The sequence below is a fragment of the Notamacropus eugenii genome, chromosome 1 (assembly GCF_028372415.1).
Source record: "Notamacropus eugenii isolate mMacEug1 chromosome 1, mMacEug1.pri_v2, whole genome shotgun sequence".
Classification (NCBI taxonomy): domain Eukaryota; kingdom Metazoa; phylum Chordata; class Mammalia; order Diprotodontia; family Macropodidae; genus Notamacropus; species Notamacropus eugenii.
The window spans coordinates 56,736,446-56,752,612 of NC_092872.1; the positions used below are offsets into that span (position 1 = coordinate 56,736,446).

The 16,167-nt window shown below is 42.6% G+C and overlaps 1 protein-coding gene across 6 annotated transcripts in view; it reads left to right on the plus strand.

Annotated features, from left to right (window-relative positions):
- ZNF205 (zinc finger protein 205) overlaps window positions 1-15,631 on the plus strand; it is a 65,194-nt gene extending 49,563 nt beyond the window's left edge. For 3 of the 6 annotated variants that reach the window (XM_072634810.1, XM_072634804.1, XM_072634794.1), the window contains 6 exons: window positions 74-236; window positions 2,266-2,413; window positions 3,842-4,049; window positions 4,359-4,450; window positions 6,639-6,759; window positions 11,167-15,631. In XM_072634810.1, the coding sequence (XP_072490911.1) occupies window positions 2,357-2,413; window positions 3,842-4,049; window positions 4,359-4,450; window positions 6,639-6,759; window positions 11,167-12,266 (1,578 nt within the window). In that variant the 5' untranslated portion in view covers window positions 74-236; window positions 2,266-2,356 and the 3' untranslated portion in view covers window positions 12,267-15,631. Of the gene's footprint in view, window positions 1-38; window positions 237-751; window positions 1,027-2,265; window positions 2,414-3,841; window positions 4,050-4,358; window positions 4,451-6,638; window positions 6,760-11,166 lie in introns of all 6 variants that reach the window. The other 3 variants (XM_072634818.1, XM_072634787.1, XM_072634828.1) reach the window with 3 other exon arrangements.
- The last annotated feature ends 536 nt before the right edge of the window (window positions 15,632-16,167 follow it).

Consider the following 16,167-nt stretch of genomic DNA (forward strand, 5'->3'; position numbering starts at 1 on the left):
CTCCTATTTGGGCCCTGCATATTAAACTTGTTTGTCAGATTTGTGTTTCCTAGACTATGCTGTTTACCTACAGATGGTCATGCAACAAGGATACCTGGTCTACACTCTTCTCATCTCCTGGATGCTGCTTCAGCCTCATTTTACTCCCTTTCCTACCCCCACTCAGGCAGGGATAGCTCCTTTGTCCCAAAAGTATTTGGATGGATGGTGAGGCAAAGAAGCAAGCAGGATGTGAGGTATGAGATAAAATGCAGGGTGTGACTGTGTCTTGAAGCCCTCCACCTTGGAAACTTGCTGGTGTGTTTTCTGGCTATGCTGTGTTGTGGGCCCCACCTTGAACTTCTGTTTCTAGCCCACCAATTCCTGATTCCTGCCCTTGTGTCTAGGGTTAGGCCGGCTTCCTCTGGACTGGAAGTCTAATGTCTTAATTCAAATAGGGAACTTGGTGGGGCAAGGCAGAGTACATGATTGCTGGGTGTCTCGCCATCATTCCCAGGATGCTAGCTTACTCCCCATAGCTTTCCCCCCATTCCTGCATGGAATTTATCCTTTGAGCACTCAGAGGATATCATAGGCAGCCTCTTGCATGCAAGACACATCCACTGCAGCCTGATCTCCCCCACCTCCTCCTGGGGGTCGTGATTTCTCTCCCTCACCCATTCTGAGCCCATTATTGATCATTTTACTCCCTCTTATGTTTGGTCCCACCTTGTTTAACCTCCTGGTTCACTTTATGTCTTCTTGCCTGCAGATATTTCACCTTCAACTCTTAGAATACCAACTCCGACCCTTGATATCCCCAAGTGTTTTGCCTCTCTCCACCCTGGACTCAGCTGGCACCACTTTCTACACCCCCATGCTGCCCTGCCACCCCCAACCTATTCTGGGCCCTGAAAGTGGACTGTGTCCCTGTTTAGCGAGAAGCAGCTACTGAAGACAATGACTTTCACCTCCCCCCCCACCCAAAGATTTCTCCTGCCTGGTGGTTGAGTGGGGAAATGATGTGGACACAAAGATGCCTGAAGGGTTAATATTAAGGGTTGCTTTTTCAGTACCTCGTGAGGCCCATGCTGAGCTTGAGGGCATCTTAAAGTCTCTCCCTCTTATCTTGGAATACCATAAAACTTCCCCCTTATCCTGGACCACAGAATTCCTTGTCTCCTTCATTCTGGGTCATAGATTTTCCCCTGTCTCCCTTATCCTGTTCTTATAAAAACAAGCCCCTGTCCCAGTGTAAATTGCTAGTTCTTCTTCCAGGGCTCACCTGCTGCTTTTGAGTCAATAAAGCTCCCCTTGGTTAGGAGAAAACCTTCTAAGTGAATTCTTTCACCCCTAAACCAGCTCTAATAATTCTAAACCTCATCCCAATCTAATATTACAGGTTAGGAAACTGAAAGCCAGAGAGGCCAGGTCACTTACCTCTGGTCACGTAATTAATAAGCATAAAAGGCAGGATTTAAATCCAGATTCTTTGACCCTAATTCCTCTGATCTCCCACATTACTGCTAGTGAGACAACAGGGTGTTAAGCCTTATTCAGAGGCTTGTGGTCCTTTCTTTTTTCATTTTTTTTTGAAGAACAAGGAGGAAAGATTTCCAAACATACTGAGCTTAAATCTACAAACACTTCAGTGCCTGCTCTGGTTAATGTACTGGTCCTGGTGCTGTTGGCCTCTCATGATCTCCATTTTCCATCTTTCTTCCTTTGGACCCTCCTCCCCAATAGGAAATATTTTTCAGCTTCAGCCTTCTGTAATTATAAACCCCCCTTACTTAGGCTAGTCTGGCATTTGTATCTCTTAATTTAGTGATAGAACAGGAAAATATTCTATAATATTCTTCTTCTTATCATCATCAGTAATGATGCATATTTCCATAATGCTTTATAATTTATGAAGCCTTCTCCTCTTAATATCCTTAGGTAGCGTAGTTATCATTGTCCCTATTTTCAGGTTAGTCAGACCAAGAGAAGTTAAATGATCTATTCACAATCACACAGCTAATAAGTGTCGTGGAGAAGACTTGAACGTAGACCTTTGGCTCTAAGTAGGGCACTCTGGCTACTAGCCCACATTATTTCTTGAAGGGAAGACACATTCAGAAGATTGTGCGTATGAGTAGCTCAGGAAGAAGTGAGAAATATCCATTTCTGACTTGGAACGTGTTTGAGTATCTGAAAGGGCCTCCTTTTGCTTGCAGTAAACTGGGGAATTAGACATATAACCATGACCCTGCTGATCCCCTCTGCTTCCTGCCTCTCTCCAAGGGTGCTGATCAGAAGTTGGGACAACTGGGACCACAAAAGGGGAAAAGGACACAACAGTCAACTGGAGTGAAGCCACCAGCAGACTTAAAATATGACTACAAAGCCTGGCGAATTTCAGGTTGTCTGGGGCAAGGAGAGGATTCCCCAGGTAAGAAATAATGACAGGACCAAGGCAGGTGAACTGGGACTTACAGTCCAGATTCCTTGGATTGATAGAAGCATTAGTGCTACTAAAATTATAGAATGTTAGAGCTGGAAGGGACCTTCAAAGTCATCTGATCCAACCCCCTCACATTACAGGGGAGGAAGCTGGAGGCTAGGGACATTAAATGACTTGCCCCAAGATCACAAATGTTAAGTAAGTAGCAGAATCCTTTGACCATGATCTAATATTGTTCTACTGTCCCACAATAAGACTGATATTTTCAGGGGGAAGAGAGAGCTACAGATAGTGACAGGGTGAAGGAAAAAATCTATTAAACCAACAACCAATTCCAACAAAAGCTTTTGCTTTTAATCAGTGAGTTCCAATCAGAAAGAGGGGAAGCCTAGAAAAACAGCAGATAGGTATATTTGGTTCCCTTAAAGTAAGATGCTTTCTCTTTTCCATGTAGTGCCAAGAGAATTTGGTAAAAACAGCATTCTTCTCTCTCACCTTTTTCTCTCTTACTCTGTGCCCCCAACTTAGAGTATGGTCCTTCTAAGAACAGGGACCATGTCAGTATTTTCTTTCTGTATCCCAGGGCCTGTATTATGATCTGCATATTGTGGCAAGTTGACACATGATTAAAAATAAATGAGAGACATTAGGAAGAAAGGAAAGACAAATCTGAACCTTAATATCCGATAGACCCAATGGTTCTTTCTAAAGTCCTGTTCTTGTGCTTCATCACAGTTCATAGTAATGTTATGCTATGTCCTTGAAGGCTATATTATTTGAGTGTAAATAAGTTTCTATAAAGTTAGAAAAAATTTTGAGTTGGGACATGGTGATGGTATATGTGTATTTCTCATCGAAGTTCCAAGACTCATCTCTAAGAGACTGACCACTGGGCAATGATTTTTTTTGTCTTCACTCATAAATTTATTGTTGTTCATTCGTTTTTTGTCATGTGTGACTCTTCATGATCCCATTTGGCATTTTCTTGGCCAAGATACTTGAGTGGTTTGCTATTTCCTTCTCCAGCTCATTTTACAGATGAGGAAACTGAGGCAAACTGGGTTTTGTGATTTGCCAAGGGTCTCCTAGCTAGTGAGTATCTGACGCCAGGTTTGAACAACCCAACCCATTCTAATGAGATTGAAAACATATTGGTCAAGTGCCTTAAAACCTGGAGGAATTTCTCATTTATCTTAGAAGCCATAGGAAGTCACTAGAGTTGGTTGAGTATGGGAATCAAATGGTCACATTTATGCTTAAGGAAAATTACTTTGGCGTCAGTGTGTAAAATGGACTAGGGTGATGAGAAATTCATAGGAAGACTGTTGCAATAATCTAGATGTGAAGTAATAAGAGCTTCTTTGGGAACATCTTTCCCATTGCCTGGTCTTGCGGTTACTGGAATTGTTATTCTAGGTTCCAGGCACTGTGCAAAGACAAGTAGTACATTCAGGGAAGATGGTACACTTGGGAGCTACACAAAAGTCATCAGGCTTCAAATCAGAGTCAACAGAATGCCAGCCTGAGGTGTTATGCCAGGAGGAAGGGGTGCAGAACCCATTACCGAGACAAGAGACACTGAATTGCCATCTTAAGGAGCAACCCCAGTTCATGCCAAACAGAGGTAAAACACAGAACCAAAGGGAGAGGAATTGGGGATAGATTATGGTGTTGGGATAGAGAGAAGAGAGGTGAATGGGGTGGAGGGGGAGAAACAAACTGGGATTCTCGAGGTGCGACTCCATACCTGCTTCATAGAGGAAGTCCTTATGTGGAATCAGATACCTGATGAGTGTTTTTAAAGCTTGGATAAACAGTAGGCAATTGTCTTATGTTTAGAATGAGAACGGATAGATCCTGCTCCTCCTTATGGCGAGTAAGGAAGTAGTAAGACAGGGCTAGTCTCCCTAAGGACTCCTTTCTTCTCCCTCAGCTCTTCCCATTCCACGGATTCCTATTTTTCCCCGAGAGGGGAACATCAGAGATCAGGAAATGGTAGCGGCACTTCTTACTGCTTGGTCTCAGGTGAGCGTATTTGTTGTCTCTCTGTCTTTGTCTTCCTCCCTGCATTTTTCTTCCTTCATCTTCTCCACTTGTAGAGATCAGTGGCCCACTCTAGCTCCTGATGCTCATATGGCCATGTTGACACGGTCACCTCCTGAACTCCTCCGGCAGGGTCCCTAGGGTCATGCTCAGGTAACTGCTCTAGCCGGGTCAGAAGCCAAGGGACCTGAAAAGAGAGGTCTTGATGTTAGCTTTGGTTCAGCCCTTCGTTCAGTGAAACTCCAGAGCCAGAGAGGTCTTTGTCTGGGACCAGATCCCTTGAAAAGGCATCAGAATTAAAAAGCATTTTTCATAATTTCACAATTCCCAGTCAGTAGGAGAACGTGAAATTGGACTTTCTACCAATAGTGTTAAGATCTTGAGAGGAGTGTGAGTATCATGAACTCCATCTTTTAGGGACAGATTGAAAGTAGCACAGTTCTCTCTGTCTCTCCTCTTCTCCCTTATATACCTCCTTTGCCCTTGACATATCCGGTCATTGATTGTGTTTGTTCTTTGTTCTCAAAGAGGACGATGACATGACTTACAGTTGACTTGGATTTGAGAGAGGGAGGGCTGTGCAAAGTCACCAGCCTCACTTTCTCCTCCAGAGCCACTTGGGACCAGTGGCCTGATGTTTATCAGGGTGACTGAAAATGGCCCAGGATGCAATGGGGGACCCTGGCCCTTTTAGGCTAAAGTCTTTTCAGGTTCTCACTTTGAGTGATGTAAGAAGTTCATGACCTCTTTAAGAAGTGAGTCAAGGGGTGATCCCTTTAATTAAAAAAGAGTCATACTGGGAGGGGAAGACTCTCAGGGTTGTTGGTCAAGAGAGAAACAGTTACCATTGACATTCACTCTGAGCCAGGAGGGTCCAAAATATAGCCATTAAGCTTTTGCAGGGACCTATTGTGGTCCAACCTATGAGCTCCAAAGTGAAATGGGTTTAAAGTTTGGTCTTTGAGAAAAGAGAAAGAAAGGAAGGAAGGAAGGGAGGAAGGAAGAAGGAAAGAAAGAAAGAAAGAAAAATAGAAAGAAAAAGGAAAGAAGGAAAGGGAAGGAAGGAAGAAAGTCAGCAGACTTCAAGTCAGAGTCAAGAAAGAAAGAAAGAAAAGAAGGAAAGAAAAGAAAGGAAGAAAAGAAGAAAGAGGCTTTCATAGTAGTAATGAATTTAAGTTGGAACATTCTCCCAGGACTGGAAAGGTCTTTAGAGGTCATCTTGAGGTAGGAACCTATCTGCCCAGGCTCAGTCATATATATATGGCCTAATGGAACCCTGACTTAGTTTAATTCAAGTAAGGGAAGTGTTGAGGTTGCAGGAGATATGAGTGTGGGAGCCCTAAGTAGAGTGGGTAAATGGGGTAATAAAGGTCAGATACAATCAGGGTAGTTACTATGATGGTCTTTGGGCCAGAGTAGGAGGAGGAAGGCAGTTCAATATTAGCCTGCCTTGACACTCCCAATTTCAGCTCTCCAGGTGTTTCTAATTGATATAGGAGAAGGTTGGGGGTTAGAGCAGCATGATGGCCTGCCCACACAGGAGCTGGGAACTTGTACCTTCAAGATTCAAGCAATGGACTAGCTTGCCACCCACACTGAGACAGCACATTCAGTACGGAAACCCAGGGGAGCCTAACTATTGGAGCAGTCTTGAAATAGGTCAGGATTAGGATTTATAGGGATGGATGGAGTTTTAATCAGGAAAAGCTGATATTTTCAACTCTGACATCACAATTAGAACCAATTCTCAAGGTGCTTTGGAGGTGTGGGAGTGGTTAATGTGGAAAACTCTAGACATAGAAGGGATGGGGCACCAAATTTGAGGAGGACACAGATCTAAAGCAAAGGGTTTGTTTTTTTTAAACACCACACCAGGGAAGTTTTTATGTTCTTGACTTAGAGATGAAACATAGTTGATTGCTACTTTCTTTTAGATATATAATTGGTAACTACTTTCTATAATAAATATCTTGAAACTAATATTTTAAAGTCATCCCTTAGCCTCCTCTTCTTTAGGTTAATTAGTCTTCATAGCTCTCATCATTTGTCCTCCAGCCCTGCTTTCTGGATCTTTCAAATCACTTTTGTTGTAGAATTATAATCCTCATGTCTTGTGGATCTCTGACTTTTGCTTGTGGAGACTAAGAGCTGGATCGTCATATTTTCCCAGATGCCAGTGACTTTTGAGGATGTGGCTGTATACCTTTCAAGGGAGGAGTGGAGGCATCTGGACCCAGCTCAGAGGGACCTCTACAGAGATATCATGCAGGAGAAAAATGGCCTGGCCTTAGGTGAGGATTCAATTGCTTGTGATTTCTGTGCTAAGAGTGGCCTGTAAAGTAGTTAGTGTCCTGGGTCCCTGAAGTTTGGGGAGTTTAAATTCTGACTCATATAACTCATAACTTTGCCACTCCATCCCTCTCCTCCAACTGACATTTTCTTCTATTGAAATTTATATTTTGTACCCTGAGTCTGTAACTACCTACTGATGCCTATTTGAGAGGTCTATATTCCTTAGGTTTTTCTTTCCAGCTTACTCTGTCCCTGAATTCTTCTTACAAATGTCAAAGAGAGAACCAGAAACCCAGTATCTTCCAACGCATTCACTTTTGGACAGCTCAAATTTCTAGGACATTTTTCCTTATATCAAAGCTAAATCTGCCACTTTGCACCTTCTACCTGTTCCTACTTCTGCTTTCTAGTCATATTTTCTATATCACTTCGCCATTTGTGAAATTCTTTCCTGACAACAACCCTGTGAAGTGAGAAGTGCAATTACATCCCTATGTCACAGCTGAGAGGCCAGAAGAGGTTGAGTGAATTGTTCAGTCAAATGGCTTGACGAGTAACAGAGCTAAGACTTGAACTCAGGTCTTCTGGCTGTAAGCTTAGCACTCTTTCAGCATGCTTGAAGGAACTAGACACCTACTCAGGAGGCAAGCAATGGTGGCCCATGGCGGTGAATAGCAAAGCAAACTCCAAGGAATCCCTGACCAGTCTTTCCTAGGAGAAGAGGAGCATCCATTTATAAAATTTAAATTCTTATATCTTTGCTGCCTCATGCTTCTGCACCTTGAATTCTTCAGCTCTTTTTCTCTAGCCAATTTGATTCAGTCAGACATATGTTCATTAAGTGCCTTCTGTGTATAAGGTATTATTCTGGAGCTTGGGATTCCAGGAGAAAATGACCATTTTCAGAGAACTTACAACATACAAGATAATCACCCTACTTTTTCTGTTTTTTTTATAGCTATTGCATATAAACCTCAGATTTTACGTATAGATAGCTATTACAAAATTTAGAAAATAACTAAGTGAATAGGAGAATATATTGAGAACTTCATGGGGAGGGGTGCAGAATCACTTCTAGTTGGGAGAATCAGTGAGGGTATAATGAAAGAGATAGCATGTGAGCTGGGGCTGTATAATTAGGCAGAGATTCAATTTACTGTATGATTTGGAAGTACCAGCTGGTTAACATCACTATGTTAGGTGATGAAGGAGATGCATAGTTTAGGCAAATGGTTGGTTCCTACCCTTATTGCAGTGTCATTGACCATAATTATATTCTGGCAGGAAAAATGACACATAAGTAATTGTAATATGAAATACTACCTGTGCATAACAGAGGGACAACTGGTTAGTGGTTGTCCTTTGTTCTCAGAGGACCAGAATGACATCACTATATTGAGATCAAGGCATGGTATGTCGACCATGGCTGATCAGACCAATGGGAGCTTGGAAGGCTCTACCACAGTTTGGGCACAAATAGTCCATATGAACATTTGGAGTGGAGATGTCTCTCAATTTGCACAGTTCACATTTCTTTTGAGCTACTGCACTTCTGCTTTGCTCACACAGTGCCTTCTTTGATGCAGACATGCCACTTTGGTCCTGTGCTGGTATCTCCCATGTCTCACAATAGATTCCAAAGTTCTTCAGAGAGACCTTGAGAGTGTCCTTGTATCTCTTCTTCTGACCTCCATATGAGTGCTTGCCTTATGTGAGTTTCTGTAAAAATCGGAGGTACAGCTAAAGTGTCATTGGAAGTCTGAAGGAACAAAGGTCCTTTCCAAATGGATGATCAGGAAAAGCATTTCTGGAGGATTTGACATTTGAATTAGGCCTTAGATAGGGAGGAATTTAGCTGGGCAAGTTATGAAGAACAGTTCAAACAGAAGAGGATTATAGGCAGAGGGAACAGTATAATTAACTCATTTGGGCTTTCTCTAACTATCCGCCTCCCCCCATGTGCCTGCAGAAATATCTCTTGGTTGATTGTCTTATGTGTTAGAGTAAGTATGTCTGTGTGTTCTGACTCTAACTCACATGAGTAAGGGGACCTTTCAGGGCAGATGTTAATGTTGAATGTTCCCAGTGGCTGTTTGGGGGTTATAGAGATAGAGAGTGTCTGCCCTATGAGTGCTAGGATGCCAGCCTAGGGCACTCACTATGCCACCATTGGCATGTTTTTTTGTTTGTCCAAACCAAAGAAGAAAATGTACTTTGAGAAATAAATATTAATTAATATTAATATTAATTAATTAGTAATACTTAATTATTAAGAGCTTACTGTCTACACTCCCAATTCTCAGGCTCAGGAGTCTAGCTGGCAGCAAATAGGGAATGAATTTAAAATGATTTTGAATTTCTAGCTTCCTTGGCTCCCCAATCTTGCTTCTTCACATACCCTGAGATCCTACAGGCAGAGTGTAACACATCAGTTCTGGGTACCACATTTTAAGAAAGTACACTGACAAGCTGGAGTATGTCCAGAGGAAGATAACTGGGATGATGAGGGGACTAGATACTGTATAACTTGAAAATTAATTGAAGGAGCTTGGGGAACCTGAAGAAGAAGACAATGAGAAGACATGATAGTTGTCTTCAAAAATCTGAAAGATTTATTATTAATTAATTAATTAATTATTTCATAATGAAAGAGGGATTACCCCAGAAGACGTAACTAGGGGTAAAAGCTACTGGGAAGTTGATTTCTGCTCAGCATGAGAAAAATAGCCTCTTGAAGCAGTCCCCAAGTTGAATGGGTGCCTTAGGTAGGGCAAGATCCCTTTCTGTGGAGGTTTTCAAGTAGAGATCCTTGGAGGGCATTAAAGGTGAACTAGATTAGGTGACTTCTAAAGTCCTTTCTAACTGTGTCACTACAGTTCCTGAAATGGTCCATGAGCTCTAAAATACTCCCTTTATAGTGTGATGTTTGGTGTTGGGTATATTCAACCTTGGTGGCGATGATGACCAAGCTGTTGTCTCTTTCTGTGGTTTCCCTCCAGCAGAGCTTCTCTGGCCCCTCACTTAGAGGGGAAGGGGGAGTCACCCAGCTCTTGTCACCAAGGGGTAGAGGAGACGCATTTACATGGGTGAGGGATGGGACAAGAGAACCAAGCTCAGGTCCTAACACTGTCACTTGCTATTTGGATAGCCACAGGCAAGTCATTTCCTTTCACTTTCTGAGTGAAAGGTTTGGACTAGATGACTTCTTTTTTCCTTTTTTGTGGCAATCACGGTTAATTGACTTGCCCAGAGTCACACAACTAGTAAATGTCAGGTGTCTGAGGTTGGATATGAACTCAGGTCTCCTGACTCCAGGACAGGTACACCATCTAGCTGCCCCAGATTAGGTGATTTTTTTTTTTAATGTGGAATGGTTGATCCTTTTTATTTGTATTTTTTAAAATTAATTTATTTGTTTTCAATTTTCTACAATCACTTCCATATATCTTAGATTTTCCCCCTTCCTTCCCCCCTCCCTCTCCAAGATGGTGTGCAATCTTATATAGGTTCTACACATATATTCCTTTAGATACATTTTCACTTCAGTCATGTTGCATAGAAGAATTAAAATGAATGGGAGAAATCATGTAAACAAAACAAAACATAACACAAGAGAAAATGGTCTGCTTCATTCTGCGATCCAATTCCATAGTTCTTTCTCTGGATGTGAAAGGGATTTTGCCTTGAGTGATTAGGTGACTTCTTAAGCCCCTTGTAGTGAGAACTGGGATTTTATGATGTTAGAATAAGCAGGTAGGCTGTAGATAAAGTTCTGAACCTGGAGTCAGGAACACCTGAGTGAGAAAGACCTGAGTTTAAATCCAGCTTCAGCTAGACTTCCTTACCTGTGTGACCCTGGACAAGTCACCTAACTTCTGTCTGTTTCAGTTTCCTTCTTTATAATATGGGGATCGTAATAGCACCTACCTCCCAGAGTTGTTGGGAGGATCACATGAAACACAGTTTACAAAGTGTCTGGCACATAGTAGGTACTTAGTAAATATTTATTCCCTATGTCTACATAACTCCTCCCATTCATTATAAAAAGAGATAAAGACAAATGGAACCACTGCTCCCAAATTTCTTTTATTTTGTGTAGGCCTTTTTAAATTTTCACTTCCCACTCCATTCCCTGAGGGTTTAGCTGTGTCGGAGCCCTTCTGTTCTGCAGAGTTTGGTTCCTGATTTTCTGGAGTATCTCTTATATTTTTCTCTTTCCCTTATGTGACTCTAGACAATTCACTTTCCCTATCTGGGAACTGAAGTTGAACTGGATACCTTTCAAAGTTCTTTTCTCCCTTTCAGATCCTTCCTCACCTTCCTGGAACAGAACTATCTGCCCTTTAGAACTTAGTGTATTCTCCGTTTGCTTTCTAAAATCTTTATCTGATTCTCTCTTTGTCCAGGAACTGTAAAGATTGGAAAAGTAGGGTTTATTCCTCCATTGGAAGCTGCTGATGATACAAAGATGCTTAGGACTGGATTCGGAAGAGGCCATAGGGATATCTCACAAACCATGGAGCAAGAAGGCAGCAGGGAGAGCTCAGGGGAAAGTCAGAAGCTTAGCCTCCTGGAAAAGAGCCAGAAGAAACTGGTTCTACCTGAAAAAGACCTTAAAAAATCCCTGGACATTCCTGTGCTGAAGAAACCCTGCATCCCTGAGAAATGCTACCAAGACAGCAGTAGGAAAGGTCCAGCCCCAGGAGGGGACAAACTTGAACCAGAAGCAGACCTGCTGACCCCACAGCTTACCCTTCCCACCAAAAAAACTTACACATGTGAAGAGTGTGGCAAGAGTTTCAGCTGGCACTCTCATCTGGTGACCCACCAGCGTATACACACAGGGGAGAAGCCCTATACATGTACAGACTGTGGCAAGTGCTTCAGCCGAAGCTCCCACCTCATTCAGCATCAGATCATCCACACTGGGGAGAAGCCTTACACTTGTCCTGTCTGCTGGAAAAGCTTCAGCCATCACTCCACACTGATACAACACCAGCGCATCCACACTGGGGAGAAGCCTTACGTGTGTGACTGGTGTGCCAAGCGCTTCACCCGGCGCTCTGACTTGGTGACCCACCAGGGGACCCACACAGGTGCCAAGCCTCATCAATGCCCAGAATGCAACAAATGTTTCACCCAGAGCTCGGCCCTGGTCACCCACCAACGGATCCACACGGGCATCAAGCCCTACCCCTGTCCTGAGTGTGGCAAGCACTTCAGCCAGCGCTCCAACCTCACTGCCCACCAGCGCACCCACACGGGGGAGAAACCCTACTCTTGTAGCGACTGTGGCAAGAGCTTCAGCCACAGCTCCCACCTCACTGCCCACCAGCGAACTCACCGTGGTGTCCGGCCCTACCCCTGTGCCCTGTGCGGCAAGAGCTTCAGCCGCCGTTCTAACCTTCTTCGACACCAGAAGATTCACACTGGCCCCAAGGCCCTTGCTGTGCTGATGCTGGGGGCAGTGGGGACTCTCACCAACCCTCACCCTGCTCCTCCCTAAAAGGCCAGGGGATGAATGGTGTGAGGATATGGAATCCAGAGCAAGTGCTGATGGGCTAAGTTACAGGATAGGCCTAATCAAAGACCAGAGGCAGTGAGAGAGGGAATACACATGAAAAAGAAAGAGGACAGGGATATGGAGTCAGAAAGGAGAGGGGTGGGCTATGATGGGGATAAGGATGGTAGATGACAGGGAGAAGCAATGTGAGAGGAGCTAGGGGCAACAAAGAGCAGGTACATTTTCTAATTAAAGGCCTTTGCAACCAGTCTGTGACTCCAACCAATGTGGCCCCAACTCACTGATGAGCCAGGAAGACAAAAGGGCCCACTTTTGGACTGACATCACACCGATCTGACCTGAAATCATGCCCTCTGCACCCTTCCTCTCTCAAAGTCACAGGCACTTTCTTCTTTTTTTTTCAGACCTAGACTCTTTCCTTTTTAGCCAAAAGTACATCTCTCAGTAAGGCCTGGTAATGTCATCGTGCATCTATCATTAAGCAAGACAAGACAGTCCTGCAAAGACAGAGAGGCTTAGTCTGGGATGAGAGATACCAAATACATAGCTATTCCCCTAAGATGCATTCATCAACTGGGAAGAAATCCTCCAACTCTTCCCCCACCGTCACCTACTTGGGTGTCTCTTTCCCAAACCTCATGGGCATCAACATTTCTGGGTCTCTGGAGGCACCCTTCTCTGTGCTTCAGTGGTCATTCATCCCATTTCCCCCACTGACAGGAGATAATAGCTCACATTTCTGTGTGGCTTTAAGGTTTACAAGAAACTTTTCTCACAGCTAGGTAATAAGGCACTATTATCCTTGTTTTACAGATGAAGAAAATTCAGTACTTATTTACCCACAGTCAAATAGTATTGCATCCAGGACTCCCAGGGAGATCTGACTACCTCCTTTGTACTGTCCATTGCACTAGAGTGCCTCATGCAGAGATCTCAGATACGGTAACCTACCCTTTCAGTTGCTTTTTTCCCCCCTTAGTGTGTCTGCCCTCTGGTGTCCAGTTAGAGAATTGTGCTGGGAGTGAAATTCCGAGAAGAGTTTGTACCATGGACAGCAAGCAGCATCTACTTTACAAGGTCTAGGTCCCAGAAAAGTGGGTCACACTCATGATATAGGGTTCTTCTTCCCATTTGCTTCCCATTTCCAGTTGGCTTTCCCTACTTCTGGAGAACCCCATCCTCTCAATCATGGACAAAGCCCAACGTTTTTAGTTGGGGTGATAATACAGTGTAGGGTAAAGAGCATGGAACTTGATGCTTAAATCATGCTTTGACTCCTGGCTCCTTTTATTTACAAGTAGTAGTCTTACTTGGGCAAGACATTTCATATTTTTAAACTTGTGTGCAGGATATATCATCTGGAATTCTTTGGTGGGGAAGGGGTGAGGGGATCATCTTTCTTGAAAAAAGTAGGACCATGGTTTTAATAGTGTTAGCAGTATTGATTATGGCAAAAATCATTCTTACCTTATCCTCTTTACTTTGTGAGACTTGAGTTCCTCCACTCCGTCTACAGATAGTATAAAGGCTGCTTACTCTTCTCACCTCCACCCCCTTCAAACTGTTGTGTGATTTTTTTGTGTTTTGTTTTTTGGATGCCAAATACATCCCTCCTATTCTGTTCCTATTTCTGAGGCAACTAGGTGTCGCAATGGATAGAATCAAGATGAGTTAAGTTCAAATCTGATTTCAGACATTTATTAGTTGTGTGACCCTGGGTAAGTCATTTAACCTCTGTCTGCCTCAGTTTCCTCAAGTGTAAAATGAGTATAATAAGAGCACCTACCTCATAAGGCAATAATGAGAGTCAAATGAGATAATATGTGTAAAATGAAAGCTGGACTAGAAGGTCTTTGAAGTCAATGCCGGTGCTGGATCTATGATCCAATGAATATGGCAGGTTCTCTTATCCACTCCACTAGGCTCTTTTTCCACAGGTCATTATAAAGATCAAAGGAAAAAAAAGTGTATGAAGTGCTTGGCAAATCTTAACATGCTTTATAACTTCTTACTATAATAAGAATCATTATAATCATCTCACTTTGATCAATTTCCCACTGTGAACCTGAATCTCTTCTATCCCTTGGGATTTATAACTTCTAATATTTTATTTCTAATTTCTAATAATAAGAAATAGACATTTCTAAATGTTGCCTTTTAACCCCTCATCTTCCTTTGACTCATCTCTCTAGGCTCCAGTGGACTTCTCCAAGGTATCCTGGTGTAATCAAATTTCAAGGATGTGGTATAATGGATAAAGCACTTGGACTTGGAGTCAGGTGACAGGACATAGGATTTAGAGCAGCATGGAATCTTAGCAATCATTTTGTCCAACAACTTTATTTTTTAGATGAAGAAATTCAAGCCCAGAGGGGTTAAATAATTTCTTCTTACTATCTTGCCACTGATAGTAAGGAGCAGTCAAGACCGAAACCAATACGTTTTGCGTTCAAAGCCAGTTTTATCAAATCACAAAGCTTCTTCTGCCTGTGCACTGTTGCACTTTCCATTCTGTCACTAACCATTATCATAGCCTTGGACAGATCTGAGGAGGACAAAAGGTTCAGTACAGATTTGTGGTACTGGGAAAAGATGGTTGGAATGGCTAGGTGGTGCAGTGGATAGAACTAGATGTGTGACCTTGGGTAAGTCAGTACCTCTTCCTCCTTCAGTTTCCTCATCTGTAAAATAGGGATAAAAATAGTACCTACTTGCTAGGTTGCTAGTATCAAATGAGATAATAATGGTTAAGTGCTTAGCACAATGCTTGGCACATAGCAAGCACTATATGAATGCTAGTTATTACTAATTCCAGGAAATAGTTAGAGCTTAAGAAGGAAGTGGAGTTTTCATAATTCATCTGCCAATAACCCCAAGTGTTTAATAATAATAACTCACATTTCTGTAGTAGTCTACAAAATGCTTTCTTCACAATAACCCTATGGGGTAGGTGATGAATGTATTATTATTCCCATTTTACAAGTAAGAAAACTGAGGCTTAGTGAGGGAAAATTACTTGCCCACAATTACGTAGCTAATAAGTGAACTTCAGATTTGAGCCCAGGTCTTCGGGCTTCAAGTTAAGTATTCCTTCCCACTACCTCTCTGCTCACCTGGTTAGATGAGCTATGTCTCAGAGCATTCACTACCTGGCTTCTCTACTGGTTTGCTGCTGGCTCAAGTCACCCTGCTCTTATGTCGCCACAATCTTGTCTACCTTCAGGAAGCAGAAAAAGGCGGATGACCGTAGTTCCATAAATGAATATCTAGCAAATGTTCTGTTCTGTGGCTGGACATTTTCCAATGTATCCAGTGAGTTTCCAGGCACATTAAAACCCTGAAAGCACTGCATAATTCCATTTTCATTTCCCCATTTCATTTCCCTCATGTACCCCAAACTCCTTTCCTTCCATTCTGTTGTATTGCTTGCCAAATTGAAGTTCTTTTAAATGACGGCAAAATTGCCATTATAACAACACATGTACAGAATGCTTTATGGTTTACAAAATGGATGTGTCTTTTCCAGATGGACAACAGAATGATCAGTGTCAGGAACTTCTAGCAAGCATATTCCATCCTTCCCTTTCCCCAGTTAGTAGGGCAAAAGTAGAAAGAGAACCAGAAGTTTTGGGTCCAGCTCTTTTTCTTGGTACTTGTGTGATTTTAGGCAAACTCCTTAACAGCTATGACCTTGGTTTTTCCCATTTTTAAAACAAGGGAGTTGGATTAAATAATCTTCAAGTTCCCTTCTGGCTCATGATCCTTATTCTCTGATGTCCATTCAATATTTGCATATGCAAAACTCAGTGGTGAATGGCAAGGGTAATACAAAGAATTAGACATAGTCCCCACCCTCGTGGATCTTGCAATCTAATTTTTTGTT